Here is a 27077-nt window from a genome sequence, read left to right on the forward strand (position 1 = left end):
ATCCTTGCTGCTGTTGTTGCATACATAAAGAATGTTCTATCCTTCTTTAACACCTTCTGGCCGACAATACCCAGAAGGAAGGCCTCTGGTTTCTTAGTGAAGGTATACTTAAATACCTTTTTCAACTCATTATATATCATTTCCCAGAAGGCCTTCACTTTAGGGCAGGTCCACCAGAGGTGAAAGAATGTTCCTTCATTTTCTTTACATTTCCATCATTTATTATCAGACAAATGGTATATTTTGGCAAGTTTAACTGGGGTCATGTACCATCTGTATATCATTTTCATTACATTTTCCTTCAAAGCATTACATGCAGTAAAGTTCAGCCCAGTGGTCCACAACCTATCCCAGTCTTCAAACATAATGTTATGCCCAATATCCTGTGCCCATTTTATCATAGCCGATTTAACCATTTCGTCTTGTGTGTTCCATTTCAACAGCAAGTTATACATTCTTGAAAGTACCTTAGTCTTAGGTTCTAACAATTCTGTTTCCAACTTCGATTTCTCCACCTGGAACCCTAACTTTTTGTCATTTTTAAAAACTTCTTTAATCTGAGCGTAATGTAACCAGTCTCGCACTTTATCCTTCATTTTCTCCATACTCTGCAATTTCCAATTATTTCCATCTTTTTCTAGCAATTCCCAATATTTTGGCCAATCGGCTTCCATATTGGGTCTTTTTCGGGCCTTAGCTTCCAGAGGTGAAAGCCACCTTGGAGTTTTATTTTCCAATAAGTCTTTATATTTTGTCCAGACATTGAACACTGCTTTTCTGACAATATGGTTCTTAAAGGCCTTAACCTTGTCATACCATAAGTATGCATGCTGGTCCAGTGCAGTCTACACTGATCAGCAGTGTAGGATTTCAGACGGTGGGTGGTCCCTACCCTACCCAGAGGTGCCAGCGATTGAACTGGGGTATTCTGCATGCAAAGCAGATGCTCAGGGTGCATAAACATGACAATTTAAATTATAAAATTGGTACTTTTGCATAATTTATTTTATTTTGCAAAGTTTACTGTTTTGCTAGGCAAGGGGAGGAAGGCAAGGAGATACAGAAGGCACAAAGCCCCCACCCACCCATCACAAATCTCCTTCCTCTGACCTCTGAGGGTTCACCAAGAATTTCCACACACTTTCCAGCAGATCTCCACAGACATTAAATCTAGCAACTTCCTTATTAACGGTTCCTCCAGTTCCTCTTTATTGCATATCCATCCTGATTTCTTTGCTCGAAGTTTGCATGATGATTACATGGTCTCTGGTCTTTATTCGGCATGCAATCAGATTTGTTTGTGGGAAATTGTACGACAATGAGCATCCAGTTTGATTTTCTTGCCAGGTGTATATACATCTTCCTGTTTATCATTTGCTCATCACATGCATGCTCATTTCACTGTTACTTTCCTAACTGCAAAAAGGCAGTGGTCCTTTTTTTAAAGAGTGGAATTGTTGCTTTGATCCACTTTAAAGTGCTTTAATCCACTTTAACTGAGCAACTCTATATTTCCAGTATGTGCTTGAATCAATTCCACGAAATAATGACAATCTGGGGGCACCCCTAGGATTTTGTACTGTTCCTGTTGCTAGAGGGGACTGGGGTGGGGAGGAATTAATCCTGCCTTACTAAACCCATAATTAATAAGACCGCCTCCAGATTGTCACTCTTTTGCAAGGGGGATTCCAGCTCCTTCCAGAAATTAAAGTGGATTAAAGCACTCTGCCGCCCTAGCACAACAAATCCACTTTAAAAAAGAATCAGACTTAGGTCCCCTTCAGACGACCTGCAAAAAGTCTGTAGATATTTTTAAGTGGATTTGTTGTGCTAGGGTGACAGAGCACTTTAATCCACTTTAATTGCACGGACCTAAAGTTCTGGTATGCGCTTGCATCTCTCCCACAATATAGAGACAAGGTGGAAGCATCCTAAAAATTAAAATGGAGATTCTCCAAAAGCTGAATTGTTTACTCAGGATGACCATGTTATCCTATTTTTTCTGTGCTCTTGAAGAAGCCCGGCAAATGCACAATCTGGCTCAATCCACACTTTCGCTTGACCTGTATTTTGCTTGTATTGTGTACCAATTACCGTATTTTTTGCACCATAACACTCAGGCATGTTAAGGAGCGAATGCCTACGGATGACGGGGGGAATCTGCTGCAGTCGTGAGCAGAGGATCCATGGTTACAGCCTGCACCAAAAAAATCACGCACCCACTGTTGCCTGGGGCCACAATGGTGCAATGGTTACAAATCATGGATCCACATGGATCCTCAGGATTTTTGCATTGGGCTACCCCAAACTCACCGTCAGATCACATGTCTGTGGCCACAGCATGAACCACAAAAATCATACATCCACTGTTTCGTTTAGAATATTTTTTTTCTTGTTTTCCTCCCCTAAAAACTATGTGTGTGTTATGGTCGGGTGCGTGTTATAGAGCGAAAAATACGGTAGTTCCCCCAGGTCTGAGAGCTTTTCCTGTTGCTCTGCAGCTCTGCCTTATGAAAACCTTACCCACGGAACTGAAGCTTGGCTAAGCAAAATCTCTCTGTGGGTTTTCTCTCTGTGGGTTTTCCATGGATCTTATCAGATCCAATTCAGCAGGTAAGATCAGATTTTTCGCAAGGCACAGCCATAGAACGAGAAAGCTGCAGTTCCCAAGGAAATTCATTGTTACACAATACCATACGATCAAAATATGGGTCGAGCCCTAAAAACCAGAATGTTGCTCTACTGCCCCAATGCCACGCCACACCCTTAGGAAACCACAAGGCTTAATTTTCTTCCTCTTTGTCCCTGCACCAGGCTCTGAGCTCTGAGTCTTCATTTGCCTTAGGCTGAATTTTAGAGTTTCATGGATAAAGTTATTAACACTCAATGTGGTTGCGGACAGTTCAGTATCTATGCCCTCGCCCATGATACTATCAAGCTTATAACGCTTCTGAAACGTAGGAGGGGTATGTGGGACTTGTGGGGTGGAGAAAGGAAGAATGCAGGCAGCGGACCAGCTGGTGATATTTGGCAAAGTGTGCTTGAACATTTAGATTAAAACTGGGGGAAAGGGGGAGGCAGAACTGCAGGAGTTTGGATGGGATGACTAGCATGTCCCAGGCAGCTATTCAGAGAAACCATGCTAGAGTTACTACCTCTTTTGCAAAGGGCCAGCTTTAGCACTTATAAGCTGATAAAGGAGTGCAGATCTGGAATGAAGCCCAGTACATTCTCATTCATCACCAGCGCAATCTGCATGCGGATCAGCCTGCACACCTATAGCTGGGAAAGGAAATTTGCAAGAACTTGAGCTGCGTCCAGGCAGGAGCCTGATATCCCAACTAGCTCACAAGGATCTGGTTTTCCTGTGCATACTTTTGGCCCTTTAGCTGCCCCCACATTCCTGTCTCTTGGTTTCAGCCACGGATTTTCATTGTTACTTTTCTACTTTGCCGGTGAGCAGAGCTTAATGGTATGTATGGGGGTGGAGTTGCACCTCTCCCACTCATTCCTCCTTCGCCATCAGCTGCCTTGTTCTGTTCTGGGCACGCACACAGGTATTTCTGTACCTGTGAACCTGCACTTTCAAAGAAAATCAAGCCAGGAAGTGCAGAAGAGAAAAGTTGCCATCCTTAACGATCATATTTCACAGCATGCACAATGGAGTCTTGTGTTTATTTGGAGGAAAGGGCTGCAATATCAATTTTCATTAAATAATGAACAAGAAAATACCAAGGTACTGTGCAAGAGCGGCATTCGCCTAACTTGCATAAGACTTGGATAAAGAGGTCCTGTGCAAAACCTCTGCTATTTTCTTTTTAAGCCCAGATGGCTCAGTTGGTTAGAGCATGGTGCTGATAACACCAAGGTGGCAGGTTCGATCCCCGGATGGGACAGCTGCATATTCCTGTGTTGAAGGGGGTTGGACTAGATGATCCCTAGGGTCCCTCCCAACTCTAAAAAAATCCTATGATTCTAAGCCCAAAATATGTACCACAGTTACAGTCTTCAGGATACTCCTTCGTGTGTACAGCGTGTTGAGATCTCAAGAGAATAATGTCTCCCAGCTGGGTTGCTGGAATTCAAATGTGCCGTCTGCATGGGACAATCAGTGGAAATAGGAACACATATATTGCACCTGGTGAGGAACAAATGGAAATACAGTAGTAGTGTGACAAGAGGCCACCCATGAAAACATCACAATGCATGCAACAAACTGCAAACATTCCACTTCCGCCCCAAAATGCACTGACAAGTGTCCACACCAGCAGGGGTTATTTTTAGGGTTTTCCATGTTAAAGGGGAATCTGAATTAAATATATTTTTAAAAAGTATTTCAATGATCGAGTTGTGGGGGTGCTGTGAAACACGCACAAGAAAAGCATCAGTTCCACAATCAACCCACATGGAAGCACCCTTGGTTCTTTCTCAGTAATTCTGCTCCTCGCAGAAATAAGAATTAAACATGCTAAGACGGCTGAACCCCCATTTTTTGTAAACCATGCCCAAGATTTCTGTTGCCGCTCTGAGTGATGCTTTACAGGGCTCCAGGGGGATGCATCCTGCTTCACAGTCTTGCTCTGCACCACTGCCACCCTGTGCTTTAAGATGAAAGAATGTCCTTGCTCCGTTCATTACTGAACTACAGACATCCTTTTGCTGAAGTTCTCCAGCAGAGCACTGTCCTTTGTTACCAGTAGCTCCTCCCTTCCGCCTGGGATGCCAGAACTCTTATTCTGAAAAGGATCTCGCTGCAACTTGAAGCTCCAGTCCCCCCCTTCCTATCCCCAACTCACTCCCTGCCTAGGTCCTAGCCGCTAGGACATCCTCAGAGTGTGGTTTTGGCAGGCAGAATCTGTCTGCATGACTTTCTGGGTTTTCCCCTGCACAGAGATAACTAGACTTGCCTGCCTGAGCCTGTGTGCATTGCCTCCCCGTTCCTGCACTAACCATGCAGCAGAGCTGCCTCAACCAGCAATCTGTGGCCCTCAAGATGCTTTTGGGATGCATCGGCCATCACCCACCCCTGCTGGTTGAGGCTGATGGCAGTTGGGGGGGGGGGGTCCAACAACCTCAGAGAAGGCCACAGGCTTCCTAATCCTTGTTTTAGACTCATAAACTATAGCCATAGATAACAGCTCCCTTCCCAAACCTTTTCTCCAGCTCAGCCACGAAGGAGACAGGACTCCATAGGGATGTTGCTGTGAGGATGGAGGAAGGAAAATGCACATTTTTTTCGCCATTTTGAGCTCCTTAGCAGGAAGACATTCATCATAAATTTGGTTTTGGCAAAGGCTATGATTTCTTCTTTTTTAAAAAGAAAGAAGTGTAGCAACTGATAGTGCTTGAACGCTTCCTCTTTGATCTGAAAACATCTGCTATGTTTAGATACCTCTTTACTGCCGCAATACATCAGGGTGGGGAATCACATTCCCTTCTGGGCAACATTTCAAGGCCCAAATGCCAGCAGTGGGCAGGGCCAAGGCAACAAAAGTGAATTTTGCTTTTGTACCCATGCTTGTTTTTCTAGAAAAAGAGGTGCTCAAGCTCACCATGAACTTCTCCCTTGTTCTGTAAGAATGGCAATGGAGTCCACCTGAAAGATGCCGGAACTGAGATCTGGTGAGCTCTGGCTGAACCCCCCCCCCCCACTTTGTAATCATCATCATCATAAGTTATTATTTATACCCCACCCATCTGGCTGGGTTTCCCTAGCCACTCTTGTCGGCTCCCAACAGAATATTAAAAACATGATAAAACATCAAACATTAAAAACTTCCCTAAACTGGGCTGCCTTCAGATGTCTTCTAAAAGTCAGATAGTTGTTTATTTCCTTGACATCTGAAGGGAGCACGTTCCATAGGGAGGGTGCCACTACCAAGAAGGCCCTCTGCCTGGTTCCCTGTAACCTCACTTCTCGCAGTGAGGGAACCGGCAGAAGGCCCTCAGAGCTGGACCTCAGTGTCCGGGCTGAATGACGGGGGTGGAGATACTCCTTCAGGTATACTGATAATAATGATACAGTATTTACCTAGCAATGATGATGTTATCAATGTGTTAATGATAACTAGTATCATAATGATAACTAGTATCATGCAACATAGCACTGTTGCAACAGCTTTCTGCACATTATCTCCTGCTGTTTTTTATATAACAAAGTTGGTTAGCAATTCTATTTTAAAGCATTGCTTTCTATCGCTAACCTTATACTTTGGGTAGCTGTAGGCTAGCTCCTACACCATGGGTAGGCAAACTAAGGCCTGGGGGCCTTCTAAATCCGGCCCGCAGACGGTCTGGGAATCAGTATCAGTAGAATGTGTCCTTTTATTCAAAATGCATCTCTGGGTTATTTGTGGGGCATAGGAACTCGTTCTTTTTCCTTCTTCTTTCCAAAATATAGTCCGGCCCCCCACAAGGTCTGAGGGACAGTGGACTGGTCCCCTTCTGAAAAAGTTTGCTGTTCTACACAGACTCACAGTAGGCCTGTGTGATGTATTGATACGTCATCCAGGACCAGTTTGAGGGCCAGAGTGTGATGGCATCTTCACCTGGCAATATATCACAGGTAGGGCTTGTCTGTGCCTTACCTTCCTTCTCCTGTTGCTGCCAGCTTCCTCCCTGTGCCAGGCACTGGTGGCAGAGGGAACTGTGGCAGTTTTACCCCAGCACCTCGTGAGGCCAGGGCCGATGATCCTTCCTTTTCACCATCGCGATGTATCACTATATCGTGATGTTTAGGTGATGATACATCGCAATGTTGAAAAGCTGATATTGTCAAGCCATAACACACAAACCCTGCTCTGTCCACTAGCCTGGCAGGCCAGAGGCAATATCAGTCAGCCGAAACGCTCAGAGACTTTTCCCCGAGGGCAAAGTTGGTCATAGTGCAGGATGTGGAGAGGGCAGACTGGAAGGGGGAAGACGAACCTGCCTACGTATCTACGTTATTCAGTAACAAAAGCCAGCGCAGGCAGCAATTAACAAAAACACATTAACGCCAAGCTGTTGGTCATCTGTATTATTTTAATCCAAAAGAGAAGGTTCAGGACAAGGAATGAAAAGCTGATGGCTCGATTCTGGTCCCAGTTTGAGGCTCTAATGCTTGTTGCATCCAGAAGTTAGCGCTTGCTGCTAAGAATCATTTCACTTTCTGAAAAACCTGGACACAAACCACATCCTCTGCTGTCAAACGCTAGGAGGAGAGAGAGAGAGAGAGAGAAGAAAAAGAGAAAAAAAGAGTGAGGGAAGAGACTCTTTAGGCCTGAGACCTTTGGAGCATTTTTCATTTGTGAAACTTAAAACAGCTCATAACAGTAATGGAAAAACCCATTTCAGCTACTACCATGTACGTCCAATTTCTCTTTTGTGTTTTTTGTCCTGGATTGACAACACTCAAGTCACACAACATGACGCAAGTAGCGCCGAGACAGCAAATTTAAGTGTAGGACTGCTGCTTGGGAGCAGGTAAGAATAATAGCAAGGTTCCAGGGCCTGCTTCTGAAATTAAAATACAGCAATTACTTGCATTTTAAGAGCAATTGTTGTGCTGACTTTTGAATACTTTAATGTCTATACCAATAATGACATGCATCTTGACATGCGGGGGGGGGGGGGGAGAGAGGCTGCTCAAATGGAGATTCTGCTTTAAGCATCTTGTCTGCAAACTCCGAGTGATAATCCATTGCCTGACCGGCAATGTTCTCTGTGTGGACATGGAAACATATCCTCTGGCAAAGGAGGGCCTCTCCAACTTCCTCTATGGACATGATCCACCAGGAAGCTCTCCTGCACAGAAGTCACTGAATGAAACTGAAATCCCGCAACTGAACAGTAGTGGCAGCTCACATGCGTTTTTCAATAGTATATATTAAAGAGCATCTCCTACGAATTTACTCGTACACACAATCAGTTCTGTATCCCACCCTTAATAGCAACTCATTAGCTACTTGTTCTTAAAAACAGGAAGTTTTACTGCCTGGGATATATGGTTCCCAAATTCTTTCTGTAGTATAGGAAGAGCCCATTCAGAAGCATTTTAACAGCCAAATGAAATTCGACCCACCCCTTGCACTTGGGCAATTTGCTCTGCTTGGATCTCACAGACATTAATAGTTGCATGTCACCAAGGAAGATCAGCAAGCCAAAGTAAATCTGGCCATTGGAGGCTTTTTTGTATAAAGCATTTTAGCAGATAAAATTGTAGACATGCAGTTCAAGCCAATCACATGAGTGAATGAACACGCACTTCCATCATTAGTGCTGTGGCTTCATTCTCCAAAGTTAATGTTACTCAGCTTAGTTTTTTAAAAAAACCCCACTGTATTTAGCTTATGTGCAATAATAAGCTAACAGCAACAAGAAAAGTGCTTTGTGCCAGAACTGGCATTTTATTTTATTTTATTTTATAACGTATTGTAAGCTTTAAGATGTTGGGGGGGAGGCGCTAGGGGCGCCTTGGAAGATGGCCGACAATACCATCTCTCCGGCTCACATGAGGTAATTTAGGGGCTGATTATGGGAGTATATCAGCCTCCTGTGATTTTCCCAGGGGATGGGAAGATGCTGCCTTGCTCGCGGATGCCCATAAATCACCCCCAAGTTCAAAAGAAGGAGGGGCTGGGGGCACTGGACGGAAAGCCCTTGAGCGAGTTCTGGATCTTCCGGACGTTACTTCTAAGAGCGAACTAGTTGCATTGCTTAAGATAAAATAATTGGAGGAAGTAAATGCACATGTTTCGAAAGAAGTAAGGATGTATTATCTGCTAATTAAATCTACCACTGAGAAGTCAAGAGTGATGGGACGGAATGAACAGAAGATTACATCAAAGAATGACAGCTATGTTGGTATGTTGAAACGGAACGGAAAGGAGGGGGAACTTTCTTTTTCATTATGATTTACCTAACAACCCCTCCCCTAGGAGAACTGTCACATGATTGACAGCAAGTGAGATTGGAAATAAACTGTGTGGAAATAAAAATATTAACCAAAGGCTTTGCTTTGTGGAAGATCTGGAAAAAACGGAAGGCTTTCCTGTGGCGCAGTTATTTTGGGATCTGCCATTATGAGACAGACTTTGTTGCGAGATTTACAGTAAAGGGGGAGGCGAGCCACTCTTCTGCTATCATGTTTGGACTGTATATCAGAATCGGCAAAAACTCCTCTGGAAAGACTGATTTATGGTGCAACTGGTCTGGAAAAATTAAGGAGCAGACGCTTAGACTGTATTTCATCGGAACTGACGAAAATGGCGCCGGCCGCTTGAACAGGACTTTTGGATCAGTGTGAGATGAATTACGGGAGAGCATTACAAAAGTTCACACAGAAACATAAATAATGCTTGCTTCAGCTCACCTGTGGATACAACTCGGAGGTTATTAAGAAAAAATACAATAACAATAAGGAGATGGGAAGATGGGACTTGTGAATATCAAAGCATGATATTCATGAACTTGAAGCATGGATACCCCCAACAACAAAAATTTAAATTCAGTTAAATATTTGGAGTTTATGATTTGTATTGATATAATTTGGAATAACTAATATGATATGATTAGTTTGTTAAATGGGAATTTAATTTTTTAAAAAAATTAAAAAGATGCCACAACAGCTCATTGTTTTTGTATTTAGCAGATGTCTTCTGATTTCAAACATCTCTCTGAACACTTTGAATAAATTCATTTTGTAGCTCTTGAGAGCAAGGCAGATGTTTTTACTCCCTGTTAAATCATTTCACCTGTGCAACTTCATGGACCTGCGAGAGACTCTCCATGAATACAACAGGCATCTGCCGCTGAGCTTTTCCCCCAAGCCTCTGGTACAGTTATCCAGCACAGATGGCGGTCATCCCTTCGTACTTGAGGTAGCAGAGGGTGATGGCAGTGGGAGATGCCGTGAATTAATGGACGGCACAGAATGACACGCCATGGACACCTTCTGTGAATCACTGCTTCGCCCTCCCCTTGAAACAGCTTACCAGCATTGTTGCATTGGCAGTTGTGTGGAGACCCTGAACAGGCCATGCACACAGCTTGTGAGCAACACTAAAACCGTTTTTTAAAAGCATGTCATGCACAGAGGTGCTGTGTTTTGACTTAATCATTTCCCCGCTCCCTTACAGAAAGCCCCAGGAGCTGAGGTCAAATTTCAAGGAAGATACAGGACAATGGGTGGCTCCCACTGAGCTCAGCCAAGTCAACTTTTGAACTCTTGGGAAAGGATGTTTTTGTCAAGGGGCCGTTGCCTCCACAGATGACAGGCATAACTCATGGGGCCTAGCTGTGGCTTTTCAGGGCCGGAGCTATAGAAGGAGAGGGCTGGCCCATGCTAGGCTTCAGAAAACTCCCAATTGCCTCGCCTAGAGGCTTCCCCTGTGCTTGGGGCAATCTTCTAAGGCTGCCCTTCCTCACCAGATGCAGCTGGTCCCCTTCTAGCCAGTGTCTCCAGCCTCGATTTCGTTTCTCTCCTTTCTGTTCACACACCAACTGATCTCCATCCCAGAAGACGGTTGTCTGAAAGGGAGGCAGAGGGCAAGAGAAAGCAGAGACGGCAATATCGTTAGCTAACAGAATACGCCTTCAATTCTAGGGTGGTGTAGAGCATGTGACAGATCCACTCTACTATAAAAAAAACACACAGAGCCAGATAAACTGAATAGAAGTACAGTCGTACTTTGGTTCTCGAATTTAATCCATTCTGGGAGTCCGTTCAACTCCTGAAATGGTTCAAAAGCCAAGGCACAGCTTCCAATTGGCTGCAGGAGCTTGCTGAAGCCACAGAAGCCCCATCAGACATTCGGCTTCCAAAAAACGTTCGCAAACCGGAACACTCACTTCCGGGTTTGCAACATTCGGGAGCCGATTTGTTCAATAACTAAGGCGTTCAACTACCAAGGTATGACTGTAGTAGGTAACAGGCTGATTTGCAGACCTCTGCCATGAACTCACTAGGGAGCTCCCAGTCCACAGTGTGGGGATAACACTGATATACTTTACAAGGTTGTTGTAATTGTTTCAAAATAACGAAGGAATCTTAACACTCAAGAGCACTATAAATGCTGAGTAGTACGGTCAGATCTTACCAATGTCTGTGGATTTTGCTTTCTGGAAAGGCCATTTGATCAAACAGGACACACACAAAAATAGAACAGGGTTGCTGTGGTCCTGAAATTCTGTAGAACCTACTGGAGAAAACAATATGTTCCACTTTTTAAATCCTGATAGCTAGATTATAGCCACAGCTTCTAGGCATCCCAGGAGTCTGGTGCTTTTATGGCCCAACTTGGAATCATTTCAGAATAAGGTCCTAAAGGCTATTTCAAGCATCCCAGGGTACCTTTGGTTTTTATTATGAACTGAAATGGGAGCCTGTCTTTTGCTTGTAAACCACCCTGGGAACTGTTTCAGCTGAATGATGGTATACAAATAGCCCCAAAGCAAACAAACAAACCACCATCCCTCTGATTATTGGTTAAAACTTATGCGTATGGCAGAAATAAACTTCCAAGATATGACTTCCTAAACCTTTGGATCTTTTTTCTTTTTACCCAAGGCTGACCACTTGGTCTCCGGCAATAATTCAGTTGCTTTAATTCTATGGCTTTTTCTAGATTGTTTCCCGGAATTTGATGTGTCAATTGTTAAAATGGAATTTAAAAAGAGGATCAGAGTTCTCTTTGTTCAGTTTAATGTCTCTCTAATGGCAAATGTTAACGCGGCTCCCAGGTACAAAATGATTAGGTTTCAGAATGAAATTGAAATTTTATTATTTTAAATATAAGTTTATTGTTGTAGCCAAAGGCCATGGCAAACCTGCAGCAACAGTACCGATAAAACAATACGGGTCAAACATCCATAATTCAAGCCAAGATCCATGATGTAAGAGAGAGGTTGCCAAAGACACCAACAAGCTCAAATCCAGCTTGACTCCAAATTAAACCTCCGAGTCACCACAACAATTTTATCTAACTCCTTTTTCCTTCCCTGCTCCTTTTTTTGCAGCCAGTACTTAAGAGAGTCATTCTCTGTGTTATGAAGCTATCATTGTCACTCAAAAAGAAAACCAGACCATTTCTGCCAAGGTGTGCTTGCTTGCTTGTGTGAACAAAGGTTTCAGAAAGTGATCCCTTGGGTCACAAAATGAGGGGCGGACTAACAGATTATGATGTCTTCCACCGGAGGATGACCACAAATACAAAGTTTGTCCATGTATGGGGACCTTGTTATAGCAGCCATCCAAGACTGCAGTCACTTGGAAACACAGCTCAATAAAGGCATTTCTTAAGGAAGCTTCTTAAGGAGTTTGGTCAGATAACTAGGTCTAAAATGCTCTGTTCTCAAGTGTGGATACCAAGGGGAAAATAGCATGTTTCTAATTAGTTTCAGGTCCCCTCTTGATTCGATTCAGAAGAGCCAATCCCTTAGTTGACACTTATTCAAGGTCAAAGCATAGCTCATTTCTGGAAAACAACAATAATCTAAAACATCTTCACAAGCTCAAAAAGCTTTGGAAATGCTATTGTTACATTATGTGTTGCTTTGTGTTGTATTCTCTGTTTTATTGAACTTGTATGTAGCTATTTCACTGCAATTTAAATTAAAAGTAAAAAACAAAAACATTGACAAGCTGCTTTCCAGTGTTGGTTATCTCCCAATTCCATATAGCACAGACCAGGAAAATGCTCAACAGGCATAGCAGCAATTTTTAAAATATACTTTAACTGAGCGAGTTCGCTCTTGCCTTAATTATTGGCCACCTAGATTCTGTACAAAGAAGAGTTACTGATCCAAAACTTTAATGGAATTCAAACCAGAGCCCCAGATTTCAATGCCATAGAGTATTTGAGTAAGCACTTTGCTACCAAATATCTTTCGGGCAGGTTCAATCAGCTGCCCATCCTTATCGTAACAGAACTCCATCAATGCCCTATGTTTTTCTGTGCTTTGCCTTTCACTGCCTCCGTACGGCGCTTCCAAGAGAGGATTTCAATAGAGTACACCCAAGTATCTGAACTATAGCCTGCTGCTGATTTAACACCATCTATATCTTAGGACTGTGTCTGCCAAAAATCACAACCCTACTGCTCACCTGAAAGGACCCAGCTATTGATTACAGGAAGTTCCACAAGGAGGGAGCTACTTTTGAGAAAAAGTGTCCAGATGTGCACTACAGAAGTCTTCTCACATTGCTAAGATTTCAGTTAATGCCCTCTCTTTTGTGCTAGGTGGGCTGCATTTCAACTTCCTTCCTGTATAATTTTGTGGCAAGGAAGGAGTAAAAGACAGAACAACTAAATAAATGTTGGCTATTTCAGGACAGTGACCATTGCTTGAAGAGTAAGCCAGCAATAAAAAAAATAAAATAGAAGCCAACAATTATTATTTTTCTTGCCAAGCTTTAAAATACCAAAGTAACATTATAGTAAGGGGCTAGCCTTACCAGAATAAAAAAACCAGACAGTTGCTTCAGGTAGCAGCCTCCGGTGGAGGGCAGTTTTCCTGCCCCCGATATCAAACCACATGTCTCCCTTTTAAAAAATAGTTCTTAATCCAAAGCAGTGGGGTAACTTTTTAAAAAAACGAAACAAAACACAAATCATCCCAACCCACAATGACAATACAGTGGTACCTTGGTTGTCAAACTTAATCCATTCCAGGACTCCTGAAACTGTTCAAAAACCAAGGAGCGGCTTCCAATTGGCTGCAGGATCTTCCTGCACTCAAGCAGAACATTTGGCTTCCAAAAAACGTTCACAAACCGGAACACTCACTTCCAGGTTTGCGGCGTTTGGGAGCCAATTTGTTTGGGAGTCAAGCCATTCGGCAACCAAGGTACCACTGTAGTCAATCAAGGGAGAGGCAATGCATAATGATCTCCAGAAATGGAAGCAGTGACGGTGAGACGACCTGAAGTTGAGATATAACTGGTGGAGTACAGCTACCCCAGTAACTGATTCTAGAAGGGCTATATTATTGTTTTATTCAGGTGTGAAAACAACCATGGCTAGTCTTAGGCAAAGAACTCTTGATAAGAAATTCTCCCATTAACCCCACAGATATCAAATGCAATTTTTAGCCACTATTGCAAGGTCTGGAGGCAGTATACATTTAGTAATAAAAGCAAATTAATACAGAGTTCATTGATTGGCTTTGTCATAAACTCGTTAGACTGGCCACTCACTCTCAGATCCCCATCTGGGGATAATATGGGCCTGGCTTCTTGTTGTTTAGTCGTTTAGTCGTGTCCGACTCTTCGTGACCCCATGGACCAGAGCACGCCAGGCACTCCTGTCTCCTGCCTAGCTTCTAGTGCCATTAAAATTACCAAAAAGAAAGCCAGCAACTTTGAATGCTTGACAAACCCTTCATTAGCATTCAAAAAATATTTCTACCATTACTACTTCTTCTGCACATGGCCTTTATTTTCAAAACCTTTATTTGAGGCTGCACCTTCATTTTATTTGCTGTGCTTAGCCGTTGATGGAGTGTTTGTCTATCCCTCATTTGTAAAACGGAGTTCTCCTAAAAGGGTGTAACATCTCTGGCAGTACAAACGAAGTTGCCCCACTCCTAGACTGGAGCTGGTGTGAAGAAGAAGAGGAGGAGTTTGGATTTGATATCCCGCTTTATCACTCCCCTTCAGGAGTCTCAAAGCAGCTAACAATCTCCTTTCCCTTCCTCCCCCACAGCAAACACTCTGTGCGGTGAGTGGGGCTGAGAGACTTCAGAGAAGTGTGACTGGCCCAAGGTCACCCAGCAGCTGCATGTGGAGGAGCGGAGACGCGAACCCGGTTCCCCAGATTATGAGTCTACCGCTCTTAACCACTACGCCACACTGGCTCTCCAAAAATTTACGCAATATACAAACTGAGCTCCTAATGAAATACTGAATAAGGTAAAGGTAAAGGTACCCCTGCCCGTACGGGCCAGTCTTGACAGACTCTGGGGTTGTGCGCCCATCTCACTTAAGAGGCCAGGGGCCAGCGCTGTCCGGAGACACTTCCGGGTCACGTGGCCAGCGTGACAAAGCTGCATCTGGCGAGCCAGAGCCGCACACGGAAACGCCATTTACCTTCCCGCTGGTAAGCGGTCCCTATTTATCTACTTGCACCCGGAGGTGCTTTCGAACTGCTAGGTTGGCAGGCGCTGGGACCGAGCAGCGGGAGCGCACCCCGCCGCAGGGATTCGAACCGCCGACCTTTCGATCAGCAAGTCCTAGGCACTGAGGCTTTAACCCACAGCGCCACCTGCGTCCGAAATACTGAATACTGAGCTCCTAATTAAAGCCACCTTGGAAAGAGAGGGAGACACTGAAAGATGTTTTTGTTCCAAACACATCCTTTCCCAAAACCAGGCTGCTGGTGTATCAGAAGCACAGCCCTAGTGAAACCATGACTCACAAAGATGAAAAGTGCCCACAAGAGGTCAACAAGTTTGTTTTGCTGCATGTATGCAAAAGAGACAGGCCCCGTCAAGCATCTGAGAATACACTAGAGGTAGCAGTTGTGCTACAAGTCGTGCAGGCTTGACATGGAGCCTAGTTTGGGCAACAAATAAGATTCATTTGGCACAAGCAACTCACGTGAGTTCAGTTGTCTCCTTGTGTGAACAGTGCAACAGAGGAGATGTTATGAGTAGGCATTTCTGCACCCAGCGCATAGAGATGAATATTACGCTTTCCATATGTGTGTGTGTGTGTGTGTGTGTATGCTTGTGTGTGTGTGTGTGTGTTTTGTTTAACAACTTTCCATGTGAGTAGGCTGCTCTACTGACTGGTTTTTATTTGCACAAATGTGCTTCTTTCTGCTTGTCAGGTGAACAGAAAGTTTGACAACACTGCTGAGCCAGCACAACCAGAGGCAGAGCAAGCCGGTTGGGCGCCTGGGGCAGCACGTGTGCCCTGCGCCCGGGGAAGGGGTCAGCCACCCATGGGGTGGGGCAAGCTGGGGCAGGATGCTCTGTCAGGCAGACAGTTTGGAGCAGCGCGGAGCCTATGGGCACCCAAGCCACCACGTCACTCCCAGGAGAAATGCCTGGCTCGGGCGCACTGCAGGCCCTGCGCTGAGTGCCGCCTGGCATTTTGTCACCCCCCTCAGTAGTGAAACCTGGGGCGGCCTGCACTCACCACACCCCCCTTCCTCCGCCCCTGAGCACAACTCAAGGCCAAGAATCAATGTGTGTGAAGCCATGTCAACACTAACTCTCCTCTTGCAATCTTTCTCATGAATGGCCACCGAACGGGTCTGTTCCCGCAGTCCAAGGGCAGGGAAGTTTCCACTTCTTACCTGGCACTTGCGTCCATCCACTGGTCCCAAGTCCTCTTCAAACTCAACCCCAAGGTCAAAGTCCATGATATAATTCCGAAGCGAAGTCAACGTACGGATGGTCATGTGGTTTCCGTTGTGGATGATCTCTTTCTCCGGCTTCAGGAGGCAAACCAGCTTCCTTAGAGCGACATTGATGTCTAACATACGACAGCGTGAGAAAATCAGTTGGATAGGTCGGGGCAGTGTGTGTGCATGCAATTGTGCATGCGGAAGGAGAAGTACCTTGGTTCTCAAACAGAATGCGTTCTGGGAGTCTGTTTGAAAACCAAGGCATGGCTTCTGATTGGCTGCAGGACGTTTCTGCAGCCAATTGGAAGTCGCGCCAGACGTTTGACCTCTGAAAGTCATTCGAAAACAGGAACACGCACTTCCAGGTTTTGATCGTCTGGAGCCAATTTGTTCAGAAGACAAGGTAGTTGAGATCCGAGGTACGACTGTAACAGTTTAGTACAGTGGTACCTCGGGTTACATACGCCACAGGTTACAGACACTTCAGGTTACAGACTCCACTAACCCAGAAATATTACCTTGGGTTAAGGACTTTGCTTCAGGATGAGAACAGAAAGCGCACAGCACTGGTGCAGCTGCAGTGGGAGGCCCCATTAGCTAAAGTGGTGCTTCAGGTTAAGATCAGTTTCAGGTTAAGAATGGACCTCCAGAACGAATTAAGTTCTGAACCCGAGGTACCACTGTATACAGAAACAGCAATGGCCTTTCTTGTTACTTAGCCCTTGCTGTAGAAACGTTCTCCAGTACTGAAGCCACCTTGCCCAACCCTTAGTAAGGAAGGAATCATAGAGATGGAAGAGACCCCGAGGGTCATCTAGTCCAACCCCCTGCAATTCAGGGATCTTTCACCCAACGTGGGGCTCAAACCCACAGCCATGAGAATAAGAGTCTCCTGCTCTACTGACTGAGCTATCAGGAGGATAGATGCAAAAACACATCCATCTCAGGCATGTATATTGAAACTTACACCCCGTCTTCCCTCCCCAGATGCAGCCAACATAGTAAAATCAAGTAAAAATGCAATTAAATATAGCAGTTAAAAAACAATTATTTTAATATCTGTGCATTCTTTCCCTCACCAGGTTGCCTAGAAAATTGGACCCTGGCTAAGAAACTGAGCTACATCTCAGGAAGTTTGTATTTGAATCTCATTCATGCCACAAACACACTCTCCCATTTGCAATACAGTGGTTAATAATGCAGGCCTACCTTACAGACCCGTGGTATGGATTGCTAAGTTGGTAGCCAACGGCTAGACCCTTCAAAATTAGCATATAAATGCTAAGTTGCTTTGGTCTCAAATGCCAAGATCTTGAAAAAGCACCACTGAAGCATCCTGGAAGAAGGGACCCCGGTCCTAACTCCAGAATGTGTGGGGCCCCAAAGGCACTCTGCACATGCTCCAGTTATATATCTGGAGGGGAATATTAAGCACTGTATCGAATTTATTCTCAGAGTTTGTGGGGTTGGTGTGAAAGGGGGAATGAGTGTGTGAGAGAGAATAACAGAATACCGGAATTATAGAGCTGCAAGGGACACCCCGCGGTCATCTAGTCCAACCCCTTACAATGGAGAGAGAGAGAGAGAGAGAGAGAGAGAGAGAGAGAGAGAGAGAGAGAGAGAGAGAGAGAGAGAGAGAGAGAGAGAGAGAGAGAGAGAGAGAGAGAGAGAGAGATTGGCGCTTACCTAAGGCACGAAGGTAGTTGTCCATGTTGTCCTGGGAGACGAATCGGTAGTAGCCGGTGAGATTGGGAGGCATCGGAAGGCAGGAGCAGGAACGGAAGAGAGAAAGAACAGCCGCTGGGGAGAGAGAGAAGAGCGCCAAGCTGCACGTGTGAACACGGCAAGAGAGCAAACCCGGAGGATAGAAAAGCCTCTTCTCCCGCTTCTCGCCCCACCGAGCCGTCTGCTGACTTTGCCGGATGCCTTAAGCCGCCGGGTCTGTCTCTCCGCCTTCCTCGCTTGCCCTTCTCTGCCTCGGCTTATATAGCGCCGCTGCGCTCCCAAATCTCGCCGCCGTAAGAGTCGCTTCGCCCCGGCCCCTGGGAGGGGGGACGCGGCGGGGGAGGAGCCGGGAAGACAGCCTCCCTCCCCCTTTCTCCTTCTCCTTCTTCTTCTTCCTTTCTTCTTCCGATTAAGACTTTAAAACAGACACACACAGCGCGCAGAAAGAAAAGAGGAAAAACTTTAAAGGGACAGCTCGACTTTGCGCTGCTCCAGGAATGATGCGCAACGACTGTCAAGTTTCCAATGGCTTAAAACAGGGTCAGCATCCTCGGGGTCATCTCTCTCACGCAGCAGCCCTGAAGATCCTGCAAACTCCAGAAACCTGGTTTGCCCTAAAACAACTTATTTCTCTCGGAGCCACACTTTCAGAATACAAATTGTAACAAATTTTTACTGACAAAAAATCTATTTGGAAACAAAAAGGAACAACTCCTAGCAGTGCTTGATTTGTAACCTAGAATGCAACTACTTTGTAATATGATCACAGGATCATAAAGCAACGCAGCTACGTAAGAACATGAACCGTTCCTAAAATATACCGGTAATGATAAACAAGCCTGTTATATATGTACCATAAGCATGAATACAATTCAGTGAGAGGTGTGAGCTTGCCTTTGCCAGGCGATCTCATTTATATGAGGTTTGATTTGAGATAAACTCTCATCTCCCCATCGACACAAAGAAGCCTTTTCCTTTTCTGATGTTTCGTGTTTGTCAGAGCTGAAAATCCCTAGTCAAAGCAATACATAGCAGAAAATATTCTAGAAGAATAAAGGTAAAGATAAAGGTACCCCTGACCGTTAGGTCCAGTCGTGGACGACTCTGGGGTTGCACGCTTATCTCGCTCTATAGGCCGATGGAGCCGGCATTTGTCCGCAGACAGCTTCCAGGTTATGTGGCCAGCATGACTAAGCTGCTTCTGGCGAACCAGAGCAGCGCATGGAAACGCCATTTACATTCCCGCCGAAGCGGTACCTATTTATCTACTTGCACTTTGACATGCTTTCGAGCTGCTAGGTTGGCAGGAACAGGGACTGAGCAATGGGAGCTCACCCCATCACGGGGATTTGAACTGCCGACCTTCCGACCGGCAAGTCCTAGGCTCATTGTAGAAGAATAGCTAATACTTTTGAAGAGAGAGGGGTGTGGAAACTGTTTTTGGTTGTATATTTATTTTTTAAAAAATATTTTGATGCTATACAATACTGCACTGAAATATTCAATTGTTTCTTTGATTGCCCTTGAATTTTCCCACATCACTTGCCATCCTCTCCTGCCATGCCAGTGTGCTGTGCCACCCACACCTTTTGAGAACCACTGACCTAAAGCAAATTGCATGGGACCAAGGGTTTCTCAGCTCAGAATCATGCAGTCCAGTGGTTTTGTTGTTGTTGTTTAGTCACCTTAGTTGTTTCGGCTCTCCGTGACCCCATGAAATAGAGCATGCCTTGGAAACTCTCACTTTCTTCTCAAAGCTTTTCCTTCCCCGTGGAATTCAAAGGGACCTTTCACCTAACTTAGGGCCTATAGGAAGGGCAAGGACAGATGTTGTTGGACTCCAGCACTCAGCTGTCCCAGCTGCCATGGACAAAGGTCAAGGATTATGGGAGTTGTGGTTCAAGGGCATGGGGGGCACAAGACAAGCCCCCATCCCTGGCCTACAAGATTGCTCGCCTTGTTGCTTGCTTTCCCTGCTCTGCCCGGTCTGGCCACTGCAACGTTAATACATCTGGTTCCCCAGTGTTTAAATACAAAAAAGAGAGGCACCAACTCTCAGTCCTCCTTGGAAGTTCCAATCTATCCTTCTCTCTAAGTCCCAGATGTGCGGTGGAAGGAGTTAGGATTAGCCATCTTGAGGGAGAAAAATCCCTCTGTCTGCACATTTCAAGACACAGCTCTCTAATGTTTCTGAAGGTGTCTGGGCTCAGCCTTGCATGTCTCAAAGCTGCATGTAGTGTTTTTGCATTTTGGAAGCACTTCACTAGCACTAGCCCACTTGTTGGCACCTGTCTGTCTCAATAGACTATGCTGTGTGTCTCCAGGGGTGGAGTTAAACTGCTGCATTAGCAGCAGCCAAGTGACCTCTCTGGGGCACAAGCAGAGTGTATGGAGGTCTATATATATATATCTCCATCCATTACACTGTGTCACATTCATTGGATACAGTGGTACCTCGGGTTAAGTACTTAATTCGTTCCAGAGGTCCATTCTTAACCTGGAACTGTTCTTAACCTGAAGCACCACTTTAGCTAATGGGGCCTCCTGCTGCTCCCGCACCACCGGAGCATGATTTCTGTTCTCATCCTGAAGCAAAGTTCTTAACCTGAAGCCCTTTTTCTGGGTTAGCGGAGTCTGTAACCTGAAGCGTATGTAACCTGAAGCATATGTAACCTGAGGTACCACTGTATAACCGTACATTCAATTGCTGACTTCCCTTCCCCCCTTCCATGGTTCCATTTATTTGTCCATTAAAACCGCATATTTTAATTTCTCCATATATTCATATTTCTCCCTTCCCTTTATATATTCTATACTTTTGAACTGCTGAATTTACACTAACCCTGCTGATGCTTTACCTATTTAACGTAAGTCTTCAGACATTCTCCAGACATTTTCCACTCTTCCTTAAATACTCCCTGATCTCTTACTCTACTAGTTAAATTTGCTAATTCTACATATTCCGTTAATTTCATCTTCCACTCTGTTGGTATTACTCTCTCTTTCCATTTCTGAGCACATACCATTCGGGCTGTCATAATCGCACAGAGAAATAAATTCCCTTGATCTGTGGGGACCTGCATTCCAAATATTCCTAACAAAAAGGTTTCTGATCTTTTTATGAAAGTTTTCTTGGACATTTTTTTCCCCATTTCATTATATATCATCTCCCAGAAATGCTTCACAAATTTACATGTCCACCACTGTCAGGGAACTGACATCGGAGCCAGAGGTGGAGGCAAGGCTCCCAAGCAATGCCGGAGAAGGGCCCAGCAGGGAGAGAGGCAGCTCATCGGCTGGGGAAGGAAATCAGCGTAACACCAGGGATAAAGAGGGGCAGATGGGGGAATCGGCAAGGGGGCTCCAGGACTCCTCGCTGGAGACCAGCGGGGAGAGCACGGGTCCTCCGCTACCCACACCCACCCTGCGCAGAAGACTTCCGCGCAGGGAAAGTAGGCGTAGACTTGGCATCAAAGAATTTCTTTGCTGGAAGAAGTTCAAGAAACGCCCACTGACGGATTCTGCCAGCGACTGAACAGCCACGAAGTGAAGGGCTGTCCAGACAGAAAAGGTTTAACCAGGCAACCTAGCCAAGAGTGGCGGCAACTTACGCACGAGCAACCCCTATAACCATTACAACCACAGTGTGTATGGAGGTCCTAGGCTGCCCAGGCAACTAAACCCCCCCTTCTCAGCCTCTCTGTTGTGGCCCAAAGGAAAGTACAGCAAGACATTTGACATCAGCTTGGCTGCAGGAGTTGCTGGAAGAAGGAGCACAAGGTGCCATCTAACCATCTTAAGGACTCCACTCTGAATTCGTGTAGGATTTAGGAAGAATGGCAGATGAGGGTGATGGAGTACATGGAACTGGCGGAAATGACTGGCAGAATCCGAGACCAGGGAGAAGAGTCGGTAGAAGAAGGTTGGAAGAAATTTAAAGACTATCTACAGAAACATTGTAAAATTAAGGAATGTTAGAAGGATGCTGGAATGAAGTTATGTGGTTTTAGCAGTAATGTTACAAAGGAGTAAGTAAAAATGGATTGTTAACAGGTGAGAATGTAAAGTTACAATATATTAAGATAAATTATTAAGATAAAAACAAAGATGGAAAGGATTTGCTGAATTAACTAATTGAACTAGAACACAAAAAAGGGAGGTGTGAGGAGGTCAAGGAAACAAGCAAATGAAAGATAAGATATGGAAAGATTGACTTGTTTTTAATTGTTTTTATTTTTCTGTATTTTGTATTTTCTGTTTTCTTTTTCTTTATTTTTGTAATTTCTTGAAATTTCAATAAATATTATTTTTTTTAAAAAAAAATGAATTTGTGTAGGATTTGTTCCATAGTCTTACCTTCTCCCAAAGATATGCCGCAAGGCAGTGGAGGTATAGGATCAGTGTGTTCCTTCTCCTAGGTGGGCTACCTTCCCAGGTTGACGAGCCCCATCTGCCCCTCACTTCTCTCTGCAGCACATGCAGAAACCACCTTCTTGACTCTTGGACCCACTATTGGTCCCATCTGCTCAATCCGCCAGAGCCTGTCTTTGCATGCAGGGAAAGTCCCTAACTCACCAGCTACCCTCACCTGGTTTAGCCAGCTGGTGGAAGCCATTCCTGGGGTGTAGCTGCTGTTGCATGCTGACGGCTTCTAGGAGCCACTTCTAGGAGGGCTGAATGCAGGGTGAGGACCAAAGGTGGACAAACTGCCCCAGAAGGAGCACAACATGTCTACCACCAGAGATATACTGTCCCTCCTCTAACACCCATAAACCACTAAACTAAACCACTGAGCCTCTTGGGTTTGCTGATCGGAAGGTTGGCGATTCGAATCCCTGCAATGGGGTGAGCTCCCATTGCTCTGTCCCAGCTTCTGCCAACCTAGCAGTTCAAAAACACACCAGTGCAAGTAAATAGGTACCGCTGCAGTGGGAAGGTAAACGGTGTCTCCGTGTGCTCTTGCTCTTGTCACAGTCCTCCGTGTGCCAGTAGCAGTTTAGTCATGCTGGCCGCATGATCTGGAAAACTCTCTGTGGACAAACTGGCCTGTAAGCGTGTGATAGGAATTTTATGGTCTTAGATACATGGTAATGTTCATAACTGCACATACATAGATCAACACAGGAAGACCAACCTGGAACCATTTTGATTCCTAAACTGACCAAATCCTTTCTCTGCAAGGTTAACCTGGAAAAGCCTCCCCATTGTCTCTTTCCTCACAAATCCTGTCTCAAGGATATGTCTGTTTGAATAAGGTGTGAGCCTGTGACCTGGCCCAGGAAATAAGTATTTTACCACTACAAAAGACTGGCCAGGCTCCCCAGGAAATCAAGTAACCTGCCAGACAGGAGATAAACGATAAACAAGGACAAGAGAAAAACAACATTTAAATTTCTGTGATGTAGGTGGGATGTATCTGAGGGGTGGTCTTAGGTTACACCCCTTCTGTGATGTATGCATAATGTTTCTGGGGGTGGTCTTGATCTACAGGGTGGGAATTTCAAAAGTCTTTATAAGGCCTTGCGCGCCATTTTTCTGGGTTCCTCCTCCTTTCTTGCAGGTGAGGGGAGCACCCTGTTGCAACAGATCAATAAAGATCAAACTTACTGGCTGTTTTGCTTCTCAGTATTCTCTGGTTGGCCTCTGTTATTTTCTCCTACCAATAGGGAACCTATGTAAGGACTCTATATGGGCTCTTGGATACCCCATAAAGGGAAAAGGGCATATTTTTATTTACAACAGTGAGATGAGCGCTGCAACCCCATCGTTGCCTTTGACTGGACTTAACCATCCAGTGGTCCTTTACCTTTAGCTTTACATTCTCCACTAGTCCAGTAATCCCTATTATTCATGCTTTTTTGTAAACTGCTTTGAGGGTTTTCCCCTCTACAATCAAACAGCATATAACTTTTAGGAAATAAGCAATAAAGTAAATAAATAAAGCAGGCCAGTGCTGTTATGATGTCCATATTGCAGATGGGAGGCTGAAAGACAGCAGCTTGCTTAGCCTCCTGAGATGCAGCTGGAGGAGGGTTGGCCATTCCACTTTACCAGCTCATATATGTATACAGAGCATGGATTGCCTTTGTACCTTCTTCCTTCTGCCTCCTCTGCCATGGAGAGCCAGTGTGGTGTAGTGGTTAAGAGCGGCAGTCTCGTAATCTGGTGAACCGGGTTCGCGTCTCCGCTCCTCCACCTGCAGCTGCTGGGTGACCTTGGGCTAGTCACTCTTCTCTGAAGTCTCTCAGCCCCACTCACCTCACAGAGTGTTTGTTGTGGGGGAGGAAGGGAAAGGAGAATGTAGCCGCTTTGAGACTCCTGAAGGGGAGTGAAAGGCGGGGTATCAAGTCCAAACTCTTCTCTTCTTCTCCCACCCAGCCCCCATTTGTCAGTCTGGCATGTTCTTCAGGCTCATTCACACATGCAAATTCAGTTGACTTGATGGCTGTGAGTGTGAATGAGTCACTGAAGAACACCACCATTTTCAATATTATGCAATGACCTAGGCCTCATCTTGTACTTCCATTCATTCTTTGTTATCCATAGGACATTCAGAACAGGGCCTGGGCATAGCCAGGATTTTTGTTGGTGGAGGCAGGACTTTTTGTTAGGGGAGGCAGAACCAACGTGATTGGTCAGTTAGTTAAATATTTCTATAGGTTTACTTGATGAGGGGGGAAGGCTGCCCCCCCGGCTACGCCCATGTTCCTCAGTCTGGATTTTTATCATGCCTCTGAAGAGGAGAGGGTATGAGAGAATCTAGATAGTGAGAGAGGAAAGTGCGGAAAGACAGTGATTTGGAGGAGACTGTCACATGGGCAGTAGAGAATTAATGGAGAGGCAGGAGGCTCACTGTCCACATTAAATGTCAGTGAACTCTAGCTCACTCACTGTCATTCAAGTTATCATACATTGCAGATGTGTGAACTGCTGTTCATCAGTGGTGAACTTTGGGCTCTCAAATTTCAGCAGCATCCTATGCAATGCTAAAATTTGGCGCTGCCTACCTCTCACGCTCCATTCTACATCTTTGTTGTGGTGCCCCCTACGGTGCTGGTCGTCCAATGCAGCTGAACCAGTCATGCTACCCTAAAACCACCTCTACTTTGGGACCATGCAATATCTATGGGCTGATTCACACACATGTCCATCACTTTGTGATGGCAGATGAAGAAGAGTTTGGATTTGATATCCCACTTTATCACTACCCGAAGGAGTCTCAAAGCGGCTAACATTCCCCTTTCCCTTCCTCCCCCACAACAAACACTCTGTGAGGTGAGTGAGGCTGAGAGACTTCAGAGAAGTGTGACTGGCCCAAGCTGCATGTGGAGGAGTGGGGAAGCGAACCTGGTTCACCAGATTACGAGACTACCGCTCTTAACCACTACACCACAGTGGCTGTCATATATCATAGGTTACCCTCATGGTCCCTTCCAACTCTACATTCTATGATCCTATGTGGCGACTTTCATATGTGAACGATTCACCAGAGATCAAGTGCCAGGCAGGGGTTTACATCCCACCTGATGACGTGGGTGGCACTGTTGTCTAAACAACTGAGCCTCTTGGGCTTGCCAGTCAATACTTTGGCCACCTCATGAGAAGAGAAGACTCCCTGGAAAAGACCCTGATGTTGGGAAAGATGGAGGGCACAAGGAGAAGGGGACAACAGAGGACAAGATGGTGGGACAGTGTTCTCGAAGGTACCAGCATGAGTTTGACCAAACTGTGGGAGGCAGTGGAAGACAGGAGTGCTTGGTGTGCTCTACAACAACAACAACAACAACAATCTCATTTATATGAGGTCTGACTTGAGACAAACTCTCATCTCCTCATTGACACCAATAAGTCTTTCCCTTTTATGATGTTTCATGTTTGTCAGAGAATATTGTAGAAGAATAGCTAATACTCTTGAAGAGAGGTGTGGTTGCTGTTTCTGGTTGTATTTCCAAGAAAAATTATTTGGATCCTATTTTATACTACACAGAAATGTTCAAATGTTTCTTTGATTGCCCTTGCCACACTTGCCATCCTTTGGGAACCACTATCCTACGTCCTTTTAAATGTGTTTTGTGGTAGGAGGGGGTAATTGGTTTATTTTGTTGTTGTTTCTTGTCTTTATTATGCATTCGGTGTTTTCCCGCCTCCTATTTTCAAGTTGTGAACCGCCCTGCGTTCTACAGATGAAGGGTGGCATGTTGTTGTTGTTTAGTCATGTCCGACTCCTCGTGACCCCCTGGACCAGAGCACGCCAGGCACTCCTGTCTTCCACTGCTTCCCGCAGTCTGGTCAAACTCATGCTGGTAGCTTCCAGAACACTGCCAACCATCTCATCCTCTGTCATCTCCTTCTCCTTGTGCCCTCCATCTTTCCCAGCATCAGGGTCTTTTCCAGGGAGTCTTCTCTTCTCATGAGGTGGCCAAAGTCTTGGAGCCTCAGCTTCAGGATCTGTCCTTCCAGTGAGCACTCAGGGCTGATTTCCTTCAGGATGGAGAGGTTTGATCTTCTTGCAGTCCATGGGACTCTCAAGAGTCTCCTCCAGCACCAGAATTCAAAAGCATCCATTCTTCGGCGATCAGCCTTCTTGATGGTCCAGCTCTCACTTCCATACATCACTACTGGGAAAACCATGGCTTGAACTAGACGGACCTTTGTTGGCAAGTACAAATTTAATAAATAACGCAAGCTATTTATAGGCCGCTTTCTCTCTCCGCAGCTCGGTGCCAACTATGGAGCGGAGAAACCGGGGAGGATGAGCTAGGACGCCCCAACTCGACCAAAGTCCCCTCTAAAGTTCCCAGCCCAGCAGCCTCGACAGCCCGCGGCGCGCGCGCAGGAACCCGCCTCCCTGATTCCCCAGGGAGAAAAAAACTCGGGACCCTCCCCCTTCGCCCCCCGCCCAACCTTGGTCCCCTCCCTCTCCTGCAGCACCTGGCTCCGGAGCCCCTCGCATTGGCTGCTAGCGCCCATCAATCAGCGTCGGGCGCTGCTGACATCATGCTGCAGTACAGGGGCTGGGCT

General features: G+C 45.4%; 1 protein-coding gene and 1 long non-coding RNA gene across 2 annotated transcripts in view; both read right to left on the minus strand.

Annotated features, from left to right (window-relative positions):
• The window catches only part of LOC309360446, a 359212-nt gene that overhangs the window by 261132 nt on the left and 71003 nt on the right, over positions 1-27077 (minus strand). The window lies entirely within an intron of this gene.
• RBP5 (retinol binding protein 5) lies at positions 7004-18362 on the minus strand. Its single transcript, XM_081894958.1, has 4 exons — positions 18018-18362; positions 16281-16459; positions 10408-10509; positions 7004-7192 (listed from the first exon to the last, which is right to left on the minus strand). Exons 1-4 carry the CDS (start codon positions 18088-18090, stop codon positions 7139-7141), a joined length of 408 nt encoding a protein of 135 aa, XP_081751084.1. The 5' UTR covers positions 18091-18362; the 3' UTR covers positions 7004-7138.

The sequence above is a fragment of the Podarcis melisellensis genome (assembly GCF_964234715.1).
Source record: "Podarcis melisellensis genome assembly, chromosome: 17".
NCBI lineage: Eukaryota > Metazoa > Chordata > Lepidosauria > Squamata > Lacertidae > Podarcis > Podarcis melisellensis.